This window comes from Manihot esculenta, chromosome 11 (genome assembly GCF_001659605.2).
Source record: "Manihot esculenta cultivar AM560-2 chromosome 11, M.esculenta_v8, whole genome shotgun sequence".
Taxonomy (NCBI): domain Eukaryota; kingdom Viridiplantae; phylum Streptophyta; class Magnoliopsida; order Malpighiales; family Euphorbiaceae; genus Manihot; species Manihot esculenta.
Window position 1 is genome coordinate 6,875,209 of NC_035171.2, and position 15,038 is coordinate 6,890,246.

The window sequence follows — 15,038 nt, forward strand, 5'->3', positions numbered from 1 at the left end:
TTATTTTTCTGAATGTAATGGAAGAATAATTTGATATACAAATCTGAAACTTACAAATTGCAAAAGAGAACAGCCTACGAGGCCACCACTGTATAGTACTGGGTTGCGTATGAATTGGTTCTTGGCCTTTTCTTGATAAAAGAGAGGAGAGTTGAGTATAGAAGAAGAATCTGTCTGTGTCTGTTGTTTCTTTCTTCAGGTTTTTTTTTTTTTTTCCCATACTCTCTCTCCATAAACTGCACGTCTGTACAGTTGTAGATTGTATAGTACAGTGCATAACTGCTGATAGAAACATGTTCATCCAAGACTCACAGTAAAAATATTTTTTTAAAATTTATTATTTAATATTTAATATTATCATTATTAACAAATTAATTTTTATATTTTTAAAAATTTATTAAAATATTTTTATTTTTTTATCAATAAAATAATTCTTTCATTTTTTCTATTAAAAATAAATAAAAAATAAGTGAAAAATTTTAACTTTTAATAACTCTCATCAATTCGTATGGGTGAGCTTATCACTGCCCCTCTGCGTTCTGGATTACGAGATAAGAGTTTTTCAGTGGGAAGTAATTATAATAATAAATAATTTATTTTTATTTAAAAAAAAAAAAGGAAAATGGAGAGGGAGACATCAACCGACGACAACAGACGTATCCGAGCATCAACGGTCTGTGTCCCTCTCTTCGCCACACACACGAACACGAAAACGAAGATGCACTCGTAAATACCAGAGAGAGACAGAGAGTGTGTGAGAGAGAAAACTGTTTTCTTTCTAAGGGTCTGGCTTGGTTTTTGCAGGTGAAAAATGGAAGCTAAAGAGGAAGTTATTTCTGTTGAGCTGCCTGCTCCTCCGGCTTGGAAGAAAATGGTTTGTGTTTCTCTTTCCTTCCTCTTTCTTTATCTATAAAGTTTTCAACTTTCTATCTTCTTTCTTTATATGTACAGGTTCATTTCACTTAGCTTACACTTCCTTCTTTTGCTTCAATTGTGTGTTGGCTTTCGCTTGGGGGGATTACTTTGGTTTTTTATTACTGTAGAGTATACTTCTCTTTAAAAAAATTGGTGGGGTTGCTGAAGTTGTTATGTTATGTTTCTAGTGTTATTTTAGGAATTGGGTAATTGTTAATTATTATGATTAGGGTTTCTTTTTTTTTTTTGTGCAAATTGGTAATTCCTGCGCTAATTTTGTTGTTAGGGTTTCTTTACATGTTCTATTACCTGTTTGTGGTGGTAGATGTATTTAGAGTTAGACTTATGTTAGGTTTTTGTATGAATTCCATAAGATAAATACAATTCCATTAGTTGTTCCTTCTCTGCAAAATGTTGGCTTTAGCTAAACTATTTTAGGTTATTTATTCATTCCATAAGGGAAATGCAATTTCCACTAATTTGTTCACCATTAGGTTAAGATTTCCTTTCTGCATCTTTCATTTTCATAATAGCTATTTGCTTGGAATAAAAGGGAGATTTTTCATTTGTGTGCCTGCATTCTGATGGTTTAACCACTAAATTGTTCAAAGGTGTCTACAAGATTAAAGTGAATAAACATTTTTGTAATTGTGGAGAATAACAAAATTTTGAAACCAGATGATAAATTGACATCTTCCATTCAAACAAATAGTTACAAATCACAATAGCTCATTGATATTGTTCACAAGATAGACCTCTTAAGATATTTTCAGGGATACAACCTACTTTTATGCAGTTTCCATTTCAAATCTTCATACTGAAATCATGAAGTCCTGTTTTTACTTAGTCTACTATTGGAAAGCAACAATCCCAGTGGGTCCTCATCTTGTTTTTGGGGATGTTTTATCTGTATATTAGCAAAATAAATCAGGACGATTTTGTATTAGTACTACACTTTGATGAACTACTGGTTTAACTGTTATCTGGACCAACAATTATGCCATTTCATTCAGGTGGTGTTTAATGATTTTTTGAAGAGATTGGGTTTCCTTTAAATAAAATCGAACTAACAGTTTTTAGTGATATATGGTTTACTTATCTTCTTATTGTCTGCAGTTTATTAAAGCTTTAACAGTTTTAGTTCCAGGCTATAACTTTTGGAATTTTTCTGGTGTATTTATCTTCTATTTCTTTTTTTACTTATTCTAAGGTTTTTCTAATTTTCTTTTTTCTGAATTTTACATATACTATTGTTGGCTTCATGTATCAGAAGAGGAAATTAGTGTTATATGAAAGGAGAACTATGGATAGCGTTATAATATAAGAGAAGAAAGAGCCGTGTCCATAGTTGGTATCTCTTGGTTTATGTAGCAGCTCTTGATGCTAGAGTTCAAATGCATATCCCTCTCTAATGAGCTCCCTTTCTAGTTCCTCTTATTGCTAGAAAGTTTTGGTAGTCCAATTTTCTAACGAGAACAAAGAATATAAGGCCTGCAATCATTAATTTGTGAACTTTTCCAATATGCAGTTGAACCAACTTAAGCTTCTCTATTTCCTAATATCAAACTTCATTTATTGTTCTTACTTTTAGGTTGTTTTGCTTAGAACTGATTTTGCTCTTCTCAGAATCTCAATAACTTCATTAGACTCATCCATCAAAACAATCATTTGGTTCATGTTTAGTGCATGCAGTTTTATTGAACCTTACCTTTAAATCTAAATAAATCCTAATTTAATAACTAATAAATTATTTACTGTTTTATTCTTGACTTTTAAATTTTTGGTTTTAATTTAATTTTCAAAAATTACAAAAGAAATGATATTTTATTGAGGACTTATTTTGACTTAAAAATAAATTCTGTGGTGGCTAAAAAAGTCAAATTGGGCATATTTGGACTTCAATAAAAAGTTCAGGGGCTTATTTTGCCAAAACAAGAAGAATTCTGAGTGAAGGGGTTAATGCTTTAGAAGGGAATAGGATAATCAGTTCATTGCTATGACTACTTGGCTAATGTAATTAGCATAGGTGATTTGTTTGACCGGTGTTTTAATATAGAGTTTTATGAGATTAAGCTACTTTAATAGATTTATTTACTAAATCTATGCTTCATCTAATAGCTTGGAGTTGGACTATCTGTCCCTGGGCTAAGTTCAGATATGGTAGTTGATTCAGCTTTAGTTGATTTGAAAGCTCTTAGCGTTAGCTAATGAAACTCTAATTTGTCACTCTCCCCTCTTCTTTCTCCCCTCTTCTTTTTAACTTTCCTTTGCCCTTACTATCAATAATACCAAAAATTTTTGATCTAGTTTTACTTGGACTTGATACCTAGAATGTCAAGTAATACATTTTGCACGTAGAATGCATGGCAGCTGGGTTAAATGCTTATTTTTACTCATCCCTTGCCACTTGAAAGCTCAGTTCATATGCATCTGTAGATACCATTTGGGGTTAGTTGGAAGCATGGTTTCAAATTGCAGTCGCGGGTACCGGAAACAGGCCTGTAACGGAATGTAACAGTAACGGCCTGTTGCGACTCAAATTTTTTTGAAAAATTTGTAAAGTTCATGAAATTAAAATATATTGAAAGATATAATGAAAATTAAGTTATACAACTTAATAATAAGTACAAATATATCAAATAAACATAAAATATATAAATTTTAAACATTATATATAGTAACTTATCTCAATTAATACCACCAGAATGATTGTCTAGAGTAGGTTTTCGAGTAGAAATTTAAGTATATAGGCTACTCTCAAAAAAATTAGGAGAAATATAGCAGTTTTTTGCTTTAAAAGTTAAACTGGAGACTGGAAATAAGTATGAAAGAAGTATGGAAGAACTCGGGAGCCTGGAGCCTGGAGCCTGGAGCCTGGAGCTAGAGTCTAGACTCCGGAGAAGTGGAGAGGTTGCTAGATGGAGGATTGCTTGGCTTGCTAGCTGTGGCGAAGACACAAAGTAGTAAAAAGTAAAGAAAGATAAAAGGCTAAAGAGAAGAAGTAGAGAAATAAGTTTTTTTCCCTTCAATAATGCATTTCAGGTGACAAAGGATGGTGCTGGTTGAATAAAACAGGTACTGTTCTGCAAAATTTCTAAAGTTGAGCAGTTAATGTGAAATAAAGGAAAGTAGTGGCCGCTACGTCCGTTACATCACGGCCGGTAATGGCCGTTACCGTTGCATAATGGCCATAAAAGCTGTTATAGCAACAAAATTTTTCTGCCGTTATTTACAGACCTTAACAGCCATGGAGGCTCGAAAACCTATAAATAACGGCCGTTAAGTTGTATTTAAAATCATGGTTGAAAGTAAGTTTAGGCAATATTCTTGAGGTTGCTCTGGAGTTTAGGTAATATTCATGAGGTTGCTTGGGCAGATGCATCTATTTTCGTGGGCATACCCTTTTGCTGGTCCTCTGAGTTGTCTTGTTTATGTAGGAGATGCTAGGTTTTGAGCTTGCATTAACTAAGCCCGGTTAAAAACACCCATTGTTGCTATCTTATTTGGCCAATTTGCATTGATGGTTCTACAAACAGCGCTGTGATCCAAGTGGGCAGGTTTGAAGTACTATGGAGCTTTATGGTTAGCCAATTGCATTATTAGTTGCTTGCCATCAGGTGTTTTATTTACTGACCCTCAAACATAGTAGAATTAATCTAGATGTTGTTTGACCAGTGTCACTTATATTGAGGTCTACATGTACTTCAATCTATTGTTAAGTTTTCAGCCCAACGGAGGTATTATATTAGAATTACAGAGGAATAGATAGAATAGAATAGAGGCAGACATGAAAAAAGAAGATAGAGAGAGGAGAAGAAGCATAATATAGGGGGAAACAATAATGTATTTCTTATTGAAGTACAGAATGTTTCTCCTCTGTATTCAGAGCTAAAGTACAGCTTCCAGGGTCTGTAACAGATAACTGTCATTTTCTCAAAAGTAGAAAGAGTTACAAAGGTAGTTATAACTCCCTAATCTGCTTAAACAACTTTCTTTAGCCACTAGATTCTCTCTTATGTGACAATACCCACATCAGGAATTGGGACAAGAGAAAAGTTGTCTTCCCAAGTAGCCTCCTTTCAAGTAAGAAATGGAACTTCAACTGAAATGGCTCACAGAATTTGGTTGAAACTTTCAGTTACCTCCTCATTTTCAGCGGGAAATATGAACTCTTAATTGACAAAGAATTACAATGAGCTAACTTCTTCCTTTTTCTTTTCCAAATTTCCTTTCTTGTTCTTTCAAGAGCATAATATTATTCGTTTTAATCTGCTTTCGTTGAATCATACAAGTCTGCTGTATCTTATTGATTAAACTATCAAGTCAACATTAAGTAAAAGGAACATAGGCAAGTCTTATTTGTTGTGGTTTGTTGTGCATATTGATTGTTCTATGACAAATCTCGTGTTTCATCTTTTACAGTACTTGCCAAAGAGAGCAGGGACACCAAGGAAGTGTGAGATCATGTTTATTGCTCCAACTGGGGATGAGATTACCAACAGGAAACAATTGGAGCACTACCTAAAATCACATCCTGGTAATCCTCCAATATCAGAGTTTGATTGGGGTACTGGTGAGACACCCAGGAGATCAGCAAGAATCAGCAAGAAGGCCAAGGCAACTCCATCGCCTGAGAAAGAGCCCCCAAAGAAGCGAAGCAGAAAATTATCAGGTTCAAAGAAAGACAGCAAGGAAACAGAACCTGCCTCTGAAAAAGGTGAATGTGAGAAAGAAATTCAAATGCAAGATGCAGTGGGATCTGAAAACGAAAATGCAGAAGCGGGAAAAGAGAATGGTATTACCAATGACAATCAGATACAGGAAGGATATAAAGAAGAAGCTCCCGAGGCAAAGAATGCAGATACAAAAATGGAAGATGCTACTCTAGAAATTAATAAAGATGTGAACACCCATAAGGATGCTGGTCAAGAAAACGGAACAAAGGATGATAATGAAGGATCTGAGGAAACTCAGCAGGCAATGGAAGTTCAAAAGCAGGGGAATGCAGAGGCAACCTTGGAGAACAAACCAGCAGAAGAAGCTGGTTCTGATGAAGGCTCTACAGGAAAGTTTTCACAAATTGAGGCGGAGAAAGAGACTGTCCCAGATGCTGCGACTGTGGAAGCAAATGGGGGTGCAGAGAAAGAGAATGTTAACAGAACTGTCCCTGCATCTGAGGGCGAGATGAAAGGAAAACCAGATATACAGGAGAATGATGCAGAGTGCAACATCTCTGTAGATGGAAAAGCAAATACTACAGCTGGGAGAATCGCAGAAAATGGTAAGGTTAGCCAAACAGGCCAAACTGATGCCCCGCAAAATCCAGCTCCTCTCGTGAGCTGCTGAGTTCACTGCTTTATTGTCCATGACGTGTAATCCTTCTTATCATAACTCTTGCCGATTTTAGTTTTGATGACTTTATGGATTTCATGGATGACTGTAACATTAGTGTCGTTGCCGCTAGATGTCACTGAATGTTGATACTAGATTCTAATGTATGTAGGTAAATTATCAGTGGCCTCAAGAGTAGGTCCTAGTAGCCTCAGCTTTTATTACTTTGTGCAGGAACTCAATATTGTAGACTATTGACCTGTTCTCAACTGTATGATTAGTGACTAAACTAGATGTCGTGTTTTTTTCCCTTCTTGCTGCTTTATTTTGGTGCTTTGTGTATGTGCCATGCATCACGATTCCTGTGTTCAGGTATTGCTACCGATAATTTTTAGTGTGGAAGCAGGCCACAACCTACTAGAGACTGAATTTGGGAAGCAATTCATGGGAACTTAATAGTTTCTTGGATCAATAAATTTTGCTATTATTTGAATAAAAAGAAAAGAAAATTTCACCTCACGAGGACGTTGGAAGGCTAAAGATCTTATACTTCAGAATCGATGTGAGATTTTAAAACATCAGCATATGCTTTGAAGGGATTTTAATTCAAAGCATGGGCACATCATCCCTATTCCTACCCGATGTGGGATTTAACATTGTGGGATAACTATGTAAATTTACGTATTAAGGGACTGAGCAAGTGTAGTTGTATATTATCATCAAGGTACTGATTGAAGCTAATGGCCAAATCCGGCAACTTCATTCAAATTCTTGAAATGGGAGGAACATCCCACAAATCAATCCTTTGTTGGACCATTTTTCAGCCCCCACGGAAGTTTCCACATCCAATTTATCATTGTCCAATCCGAAAGGCAAAACAGAAAACAATGTTCTTTACTCTCCAGTCTCTACAGCCTCATCAAGAAATCCTCCAATCTTCTCTCAAGAAAAGCACATATGACAGAGTTTATCTAGAGAAGCATCCATTTCCATGGAGAGAAGGTTCCCATGAGAACTCAGAACAAAAAAAGCCAACTTTTTAGTAAAGCTAAGAATCTATACCAAGCCCTCCCAAGATTTTTTTTTATTTTTTTTCATCTTTGGGCAAAGGTTTGGAATCTTCTTTCCAAGATTATTAGATTAAGGCTAAGAATCCTTTTATAGTTTCTTGCAGGGTGTTATGGCATGCCCCCACAACAAGAATTGGATTATCATCCAAAGAGTTTACCTTTTCGACACTTTTGAGTTACAAAAGGTTGGACCCTACCCCTCTGCTTTTCTACAAATGGAATTCACTTTCTTTGTTAATTTCTCCATCAGACTTATGGGTTTCTCTTCTTTCTCTCTTTTGCATCACCTAGTCTTCTGTCTCATATTTTCCCATGGTACGTACTTAGAGCTTCATTCCTTTTTCTTTTATGGTGGCCTCCTTCCTAGAAGAATAATATGTTGAATTCTGATGATCTACGTCCTGATATTTGTTAATTTATGATTATATATCTGATGGGTTACATTGGAATAATTGCATTATATTTGCTGGATTTTTTTTTTAAATTTACTATTTAGTTAGTGAGAAATTCATTTTAATCTCAGATATTCATTGGATAGTTTCTTTATTTTAAAATAGTCTCTCTGTTTTAAAAATTATGTGATAATATTTTTGATGTTTTAAAACGTCTACTAATTAATATTTTCAGAAATTATTAAAAAAATTTAAAATTCTCTTTTTGTATGGAGGGATTAATTAATAAATTTTTTTAGAAACGTGAGGATCAACTAACAGAGATTTTGGTGTCTGTCCTGTAAGCAGTTGTTACAGGGAATTCATTCAAAGGATCATTTGGTGTAAACTATGGTAAGATAGCAGATAATTTACCTTCACCACGAAGTGTGGTGACGCTTCTCAAAGCAGCAAAGATTAAAAATACAAGAATTTATGATGCTGATCATGAAGTCCTCAAGGCCTTCAAAGGTTCTGGCGTTCAAATAATAGTTGGACTTGGCAATGAGTATTTGAAAGAAATGAGTATAGGCGAGGATCGTGCGTTGAGTTGGATCAAAGAAAATGTGGAGCCATTCCTTCCTGGAACAAAAATTGTTGGAATTGCTGTAGGAAATGAGATCTTGGGAGGCGACGACCATGAACTCTGGGAAGTTTTGCTGCCTTCTGTCAAAAATGTTTATTCTGCTCTTAGGAGGTTGGGTTTGGAAAAAACTGTTGAGGTCTCAAGCCCGCATTCGGAGGCAGTTTTTGCGAGTTCCTACCCTCCATCTGCATGTGTTTTCAAGGAAGATGTTCTTATATACATGAAGCCATTGTTGCAGTTCTTCGAGCAGATCGGTTCTCCTTTCTACATAAACGCCTACCCTTTTCTAGCCTACAAGAGTGATCCTGAGCATATTGACATTAACTATGCTCTCTTCAAAAAAAATCCTGGAATCATAGATACAAAAACTAATCTACACTATGATAACATGTTTGACGCTCAGGTTGATGCAGCTTATGCTGCCCTGGAAAAGGCAGGGTTTCCGAAGATGGAAGTCATAGTTTCTGAAACTGGCTGGGCGTCTCATGGAGATGCAAATGAAGCAGGTGCTACATTGCAGAATGCAAGGACCTATAATTATAATCTGAAGAAACGGCTGTCGAAAAAGAAGGGTACCCCTTATAGGCCTAAAACTATGGTGAGAGCTTATGTTTTTGCATTGTTCAATGAGAATTTGAAGCCAGGGCCAACTTCTGAGAGAAACTTCGGATTGTTCAAACCTGATGGAAGCATAGCATATGATATTGGATTCACTGGACTTAAAGAATCATCTGCAGTTTCTTCTCTTCTTTCTTTCAAGGTATGAAAATTCCTGAGTTTTCCTGAAGTTCTATCTTTGTTCATGCCTAAAATGTATTTTCGGTTTTGGATTTCAGGGCATTGGGGCTTCCACTTGGCTGAGTTCTTCCTATTCATTAGTTTTAGCAACCTGCATGGCAGTTCTGCTGTTAGCTTCAGCTTTATGATTGATGTCAGAAGGCATACAGCATCACAGCAGGGCAAGGAAAAGACTTGAGATTCTTGAATTTACTGATGTAGTTTGTAACATATCAATGTGTAACCAATTCGTTTGCTGATATTGTACAGACAATTTATTGTTGAATCAATTGATCACAGAAAAATTGCTGATTGTTTTTTCATGTATCTTGAGCAACGAACCATAGTCTTTAACTGGTCATGGCTACAGGCCTGTTTCGGTCCGCTTTCGGGCCAAAACAGCCAATTCGATTGGCTGTATGATTCAAACCGGTTTTGAATTGGAAAGATTCGGCTCTAATTCCGCTCGGCTCGAATGGTAACGATATTAATATTTATTTAGTTTCTATAGTCAAAAAGTTAAAAGAGAACAATTAATATAATTTTTTTAAAAAAACATTGAACTAATTTTCATTTGGAATCAATCCGTCGATTTGGCTGATCTTGGCTGGTTCTGATTTTAGCTCAAAGCAGAAAGGCTAATAACTGATTTCCTAATAAATCATCTAGTTTGGTTCATAAACTGAAACTGATTGACTAATTTATCTCATTTCTAACGTCATGCTTCAGTAGTTATTAGCTAATATTAGGAAAACTAACATTTTATGGTCCATTATTTAACTACTCTAGATGGTCAAACACTAAATACTTTCTTGGAAATATGCTAATTAAATTAATAAAAATATCTCTTTAAAAATCAACAGCGTAGATTTTTTTTTCCTTAACTAGAAATCTCAAATTTAAATTTTAAATACGAATTACTTTTAAAAATTTGATAAAGAGCATTTTGCCGATGAATTTATATTAGTCGAATAAGTGAATTTCGAACAAATAATAAATCTTGTATTACGTTGCAATCAACGAAGCAATTATCAAGGATTCCACCAAGAAAATTCCCCATCGTTAGAGAGCATGAAGTCTTGTTTGAAAGTTTTATATGACTAAAATTTGTGAGGGCAAAGTCTTATTTGTCTGCATTGCAAAAGTCTAGGATAGTAGATTGAAAATAAAATCCCAATGAACAACAAGTCTTCCCATTTGCATTTCCCTAATCACATAATTTTTTAAACTTAAAGAAATAATCAAACCATCTAACATCCCTCATTTATTGATCTGATTAATTTGTATTCACATATAGCAAGTCCATTAAGATAAATCGCTTCTCTTTAGATTTCAAAGACTTTCTTATTTAACGTTCCAACTTAAAATTTTATATATTTTAATAATCGATTCAAATTTATAATAATGATGGAAAAATTTTATCTATAATCCGTTTATCATGGTTTAAAAAATAAATAAGTGGAATGATTTTTTATAAAAAAATGAAATATAATTATCTACATGCATATATTTTTTAATTGACATTTTATAATTTTAATAATTTATTAAATATTCTTTTATGATTTACTTAATGAGTGCATTATTTCGAAAATATTAATTGATTAATTACATTTGTATAAATATTTTAATTAAAGGATAGATATAGTATTTCTTATCTCAATTTTTATTAAAATTTAGTATGTTTATCATCTTTTATTTTAATTCGTGTGTGAAAGATTTAAACAACAGAGTATGAGCTTAATTAGTAATGACATCATTAAAATATCATAATTATTTATGCAAATTTAACAAAAACTTTCCTGCAATCTTGGAGTTAAGGCAAGGTCAAGGAATTGGGAAACTGTGAACGCCTAAAAGAAAGATGGAAGAGTCTGGCAATTGAAATTTCCACAGCATTTAAGACTTGCAGAAAGGTCGCCGATGGTGGACTCGCTGCATGCATACACATGTAGTGCCAACAAGACCGCCACTCTTGCTTATCGTCCACGCTGATTACCTTCCAGACTACCTTTCCCCGTCAAGGCCGCGTCTAATTGTTACCAACTCCTCGTCTTCACCCCTGCATGCCCTTTGTATATATATAGCCTAGAAACCATGTGACCTTGGCAATCCCATTGAGTTATATACTTCAAAGCGGAAGTTAGAGAATAGGTCTAGTCTTAAAGAGAAGAAGAATAAAAAAAAGGAAATGGCAAGGTTTCTCGGTGTAGCTTTTGGGTTTCTTGCGGTGGTTTTGCTGCAATGTGCGGCGGCACAAACGGTGCATGTGGTGGGGGATAACATAGGTTGGACTATTCCGACAGGTGGTGCACAAGCTTACACAAACTGGGCTAATAGCAAGAATTTCGTTGTTGGGGATATCCTTAGTAAGTCACCTGCCTCCTCTAGCCTCCACCATAATCAACATCTTGTTTCTATGTCCACTAGAAAAACACTAGACAGGCTTACATGCATTAGAGTTGCTGAGATTTCTAGCTCATGATCTTAATCAATTGTTAAATAATTCTTAACTTGAAGCAATCACCATATATTTGAACGTGTTCTTTCTTAATTTTGATTGATTGATCTTGTTGAATATGGATATTTGCAGCTTTCCAATTTGCTACCGACTCCCACGATGTACTCCAAGTCCAGAAGGCTTCCTTCGATGCATGCACTACTTCAAATTCCATCGGAGACATAATCACCACTGGCCCTGTCAATATCACATTGGACGCCGCTGGCGATCACTTCTACATCTGCACATTTTCTCAGCATTGTCAGCTTGGCCAGAAACTAGCCATTACTGTCTCATCATCAGGAGGCACACCAGGAGTCTCACCTCCCTCCACCACCCCAAGACTGTCTCCACCAACCACTCCTTCACCCACTAACACCCCTGCCATTTGCCCACCTGATGCCCCAGCGGGTGCACCCACAAGCCCTTTAACTCCTCCAGGAGCAATGGGCCCCAATGTTAACACCCCTCCATCGGAATCCTCATCTTCTAAGGTCTTGGCTGGTATCTCGGCCTCCACTTTGGCTGTTCTCATGGGTCTTTTCTTCTAGGGATACTCCTACATAATGTCCTTTTTTTTTCTTTTTGTGGATTTTATTCTTAATCATATAATAAAGTTATGAATTTTTGTTCGATAGGGATCAATTTGGCTTTATTTCAGTCCTATGGTAATAAAATCGTATTCAGACACACTTCTTGTGATCAAATTTCCCTTCATCCACAATCTGGAATCTGTCCTTTTCTTTTCCCAATTAACTTAATAATTTTTTTTTTTATAGAATTCCAGGTATTAGCATATAATTAAATTATGACGACACCAGGATTGCAACACGCATAAAACGTACAACGTGCATGGCCTGCTTTTTAATATATATAATAGTTACGTACCTATCAACAAGAAGGGATCCATTCCTTCAATAATTTTCTTTTGCCTTATCTTCCGCCTAGCTTTCTTGCCCACCAAAACCACTAAATCCTTATTTTCAAAACTCGCTTTCAGTGAATGATTTGTCTTTTTTCCAACTAAATTAATAAATAAATTTCGAAATCATATACAAATAAAAAGGTGGTTAGTAGTATAATTATTTAAGACATAAAATAACATATTTTTGGCAAGTTGCTATTCAACGTGGAACATTACTTCCTTTCTTTCTTTTCTCCTTTTGTTGTCTGCAAATGCCATGGAATCTACTTTGCTTTTTTTGAAAATAATATATATATATATATATATGGCAAGAAGTGACGCAATCAAAGCAACATTACAAGAAGTAATCTTTTTCTCTATAAAGTTTTTTGAAAAAAAAATGCTGAGTTTAGTAATTTTTGCAGTGAAATTAATATATTTATTTACTCCGATAATAAAGTTAATTGTATGCATTGACAATATTCGGTTCAAATAAAAAAAATTGATTTAATTGAATTAATTTAAAAATTTAGTTCAATTTTTTATTTATTTTGGTTCGATTCGATTTTTAATTTTAAAAATTTTGATTATTTTAATTTGGTTCAGTTTTGATCAGAAAAAAATTAAAAAAATTAAACCGAACTGATTAATGATAATAATATATTATTTTCAATAATACAGAGAGATTAGATCATATTAATGTTAAAATATTTTAATTAAATTTTAAAATATTAAAAATAAAGTATAAAAAATAAAAAATTTATTAAAAATTTAAATTGATTAAACTGAATTGAATCGAATTGAATCAGACTGATTCAGTTCGATTCATTTTTAATCAAAATCGATTCGGTTTGATTTTTATAAATATCAAAATTTTGATTTTTAGTTTATTCAGTTCGATCCGATTTTAAATCGAACTTACCGATTGCTCGTCCTAAGTGCATGATGCAACTCTTCGTTGGATGCTGATTAAAGGAATATAAGATAAAAAGATGAAGAAAGAATAAGTTAGATTTTTATATCACCACTAAAATTATTGCCGACCTAGTTTACTTGCAATATAAAATTTTAAGGTTTAAACAAACACCGAGTTATAAGATTATTACATAATTATTGAAAAAAATTATATTTTTTATATATAATAATGATGACCGCTGGATTTCCCAACCCCCAATCCTGAGCCTAGATTACGGCCACGGCCCATGATAAGAAGGCCCACACGCCCTCTCAAATAAAACAGGCCCGGATCACCAGATCCCTGAGGCCGGACTCCACCAGATTCTTCCTCATCGAGATCGGCCCAGCCCGTATAACCTCCCCACGGATTCCTTCTCCTCCTGGGTTCAGCGTCCAGCCCAGCCCAGAATTCAGAACGGGACTCGTCATACAGCCTGGCAGATTCGCTCGAGTGTACGCACGGGGGAGAATCAGAGGCCGTTACGCATGGAGCAGGTGCCGATATCCTCGTACGTCCATATCTGTATGGCAGAGACGCGTGGTCCAATCATGGGAGAGCCGTTATACGTCACCAGCAAGCAAGAAGAAAAGGATAAAAGGGATACTCCTTTAGGGAGAGAGGCCAAGTTTTTTTCTTCAATACAAAAACCCTTGTAAAACCCTATTCTATTGGATCTCAGATCATCAAATAATATATTTTAATAAATAGTTTATTTTATTTTTAATATCACATCCATTTTATAATTTTTATCTATTTTTTTATTTTAAAATTATATTAAATTTTTTTTTATTTTTAAATTTAAATTATTTATGATATTATTCGGATCAGATGAGTGAATTTAAAAATATACATACACAAAAGTTTTAGTTCATAATTATACATGTGCGGCAACATGATATGTACAGAATGAAAAATTAATATCCTGTTTGAAAATTAACTAGAAAAAAAATTAATTAAATTGATTTTTTTATTTAAAAGAAATGAATTAAAATTTTAAATTTAAAAAACTATATACAATTTAATTAATTTTTTAATATATATATATATATATTCAATAGAAGCCTTTTAGGTGAGAATTGTGGAGTTTCTTTTTTCTCTCATGTGTTTTGCAATTATATTGTGGCAGCCAGCTTAACTAGGTTGCACAGTGAACTCAAACTAATGCTAGAGAGAAGAGAGGGTATGATCTTAAACAAAAATGGTGGAAAAAAATCATATACCATGATAACGCCTATTAAAAAGAGAGATTACAACTTTTCCCTTGTCTTTTTATTTAAAGTGTAAGTTTTTAATAATAATAATACGAGAAATTTATAATTTAGTTTCTGAATATTATCATTATTAATAAGTCAGTTCCTATTTTTTTAAAAATTTATTAAAATATCTTTATCTTTTCTCTCAGTTAACAAAATAGTCATTAGATCTATTTCTACAGTTAAAAATATAAACCCTCTCTCTTCTTTTTTTTTTTTCTCCTTTTTCTTCTTTGATTCTTTTTCGATTTTTCTTTTTTTTTTTTTTCTTCTTTAAAGAGGAGGAGAAGGAGAAGGAGAAGGAGGTAATTCTTCT

General features: G+C 34.1%; 3 protein-coding genes across 3 annotated transcripts; all 3 read left to right on the plus strand.

Moving 5' to 3' along the window:
* Nucleotides 1–554: 554 nt before the first annotated feature.
* On the plus strand, nucleotides 555–6,556 carry LOC110626031 (methyl-CpG-binding domain-containing protein 11). The gene is made up of 3 exons (XM_021771760.2): nucleotides 555–673; nucleotides 805–874; nucleotides 5,338–6,556. The coding sequence occupies exons 2-3, from the start codon at nucleotides 812–814 to the stop codon at nucleotides 6,259–6,261; spliced, it is 987 nt and encodes a 328-aa protein (XP_021627452.1). The 5' UTR covers nucleotides 555–673; nucleotides 805–811; the 3' UTR covers nucleotides 6,262–6,556.
* A 147-nt stretch (nucleotides 6,557–6,703) lies between these two features.
* Nucleotides 6,704–9,432, plus strand: LOC110626030 (glucan endo-1,3-beta-glucosidase 14). The gene is made up of 3 exons (XM_021771759.2): nucleotides 6,704–7,631; nucleotides 8,057–9,093; nucleotides 9,170–9,432. The coding sequence occupies exons 1-3, from the start codon at nucleotides 7,427–7,429 to the stop codon at nucleotides 9,257–9,259; spliced, it is 1,332 nt and encodes a 443-aa protein (XP_021627451.1). The 5' UTR covers nucleotides 6,704–7,426; the 3' UTR covers nucleotides 9,260–9,432.
* A 1,525-nt stretch (nucleotides 9,433–10,957) lies between these two features.
* On the plus strand, nucleotides 10,958–12,307 carry LOC110626033 (cucumber peeling cupredoxin). The gene is made up of 2 exons (XM_021771763.2): nucleotides 10,958–11,476; nucleotides 11,701–12,307. The coding sequence occupies exons 1-2, from the start codon at nucleotides 11,299–11,301 to the stop codon at nucleotides 12,156–12,158; spliced, it is 636 nt and encodes a 211-aa protein (XP_021627455.1). The 5' UTR covers nucleotides 10,958–11,298; the 3' UTR covers nucleotides 12,159–12,307.
* Nucleotides 12,308–15,038: the final 2,731 nt, after the last annotated feature.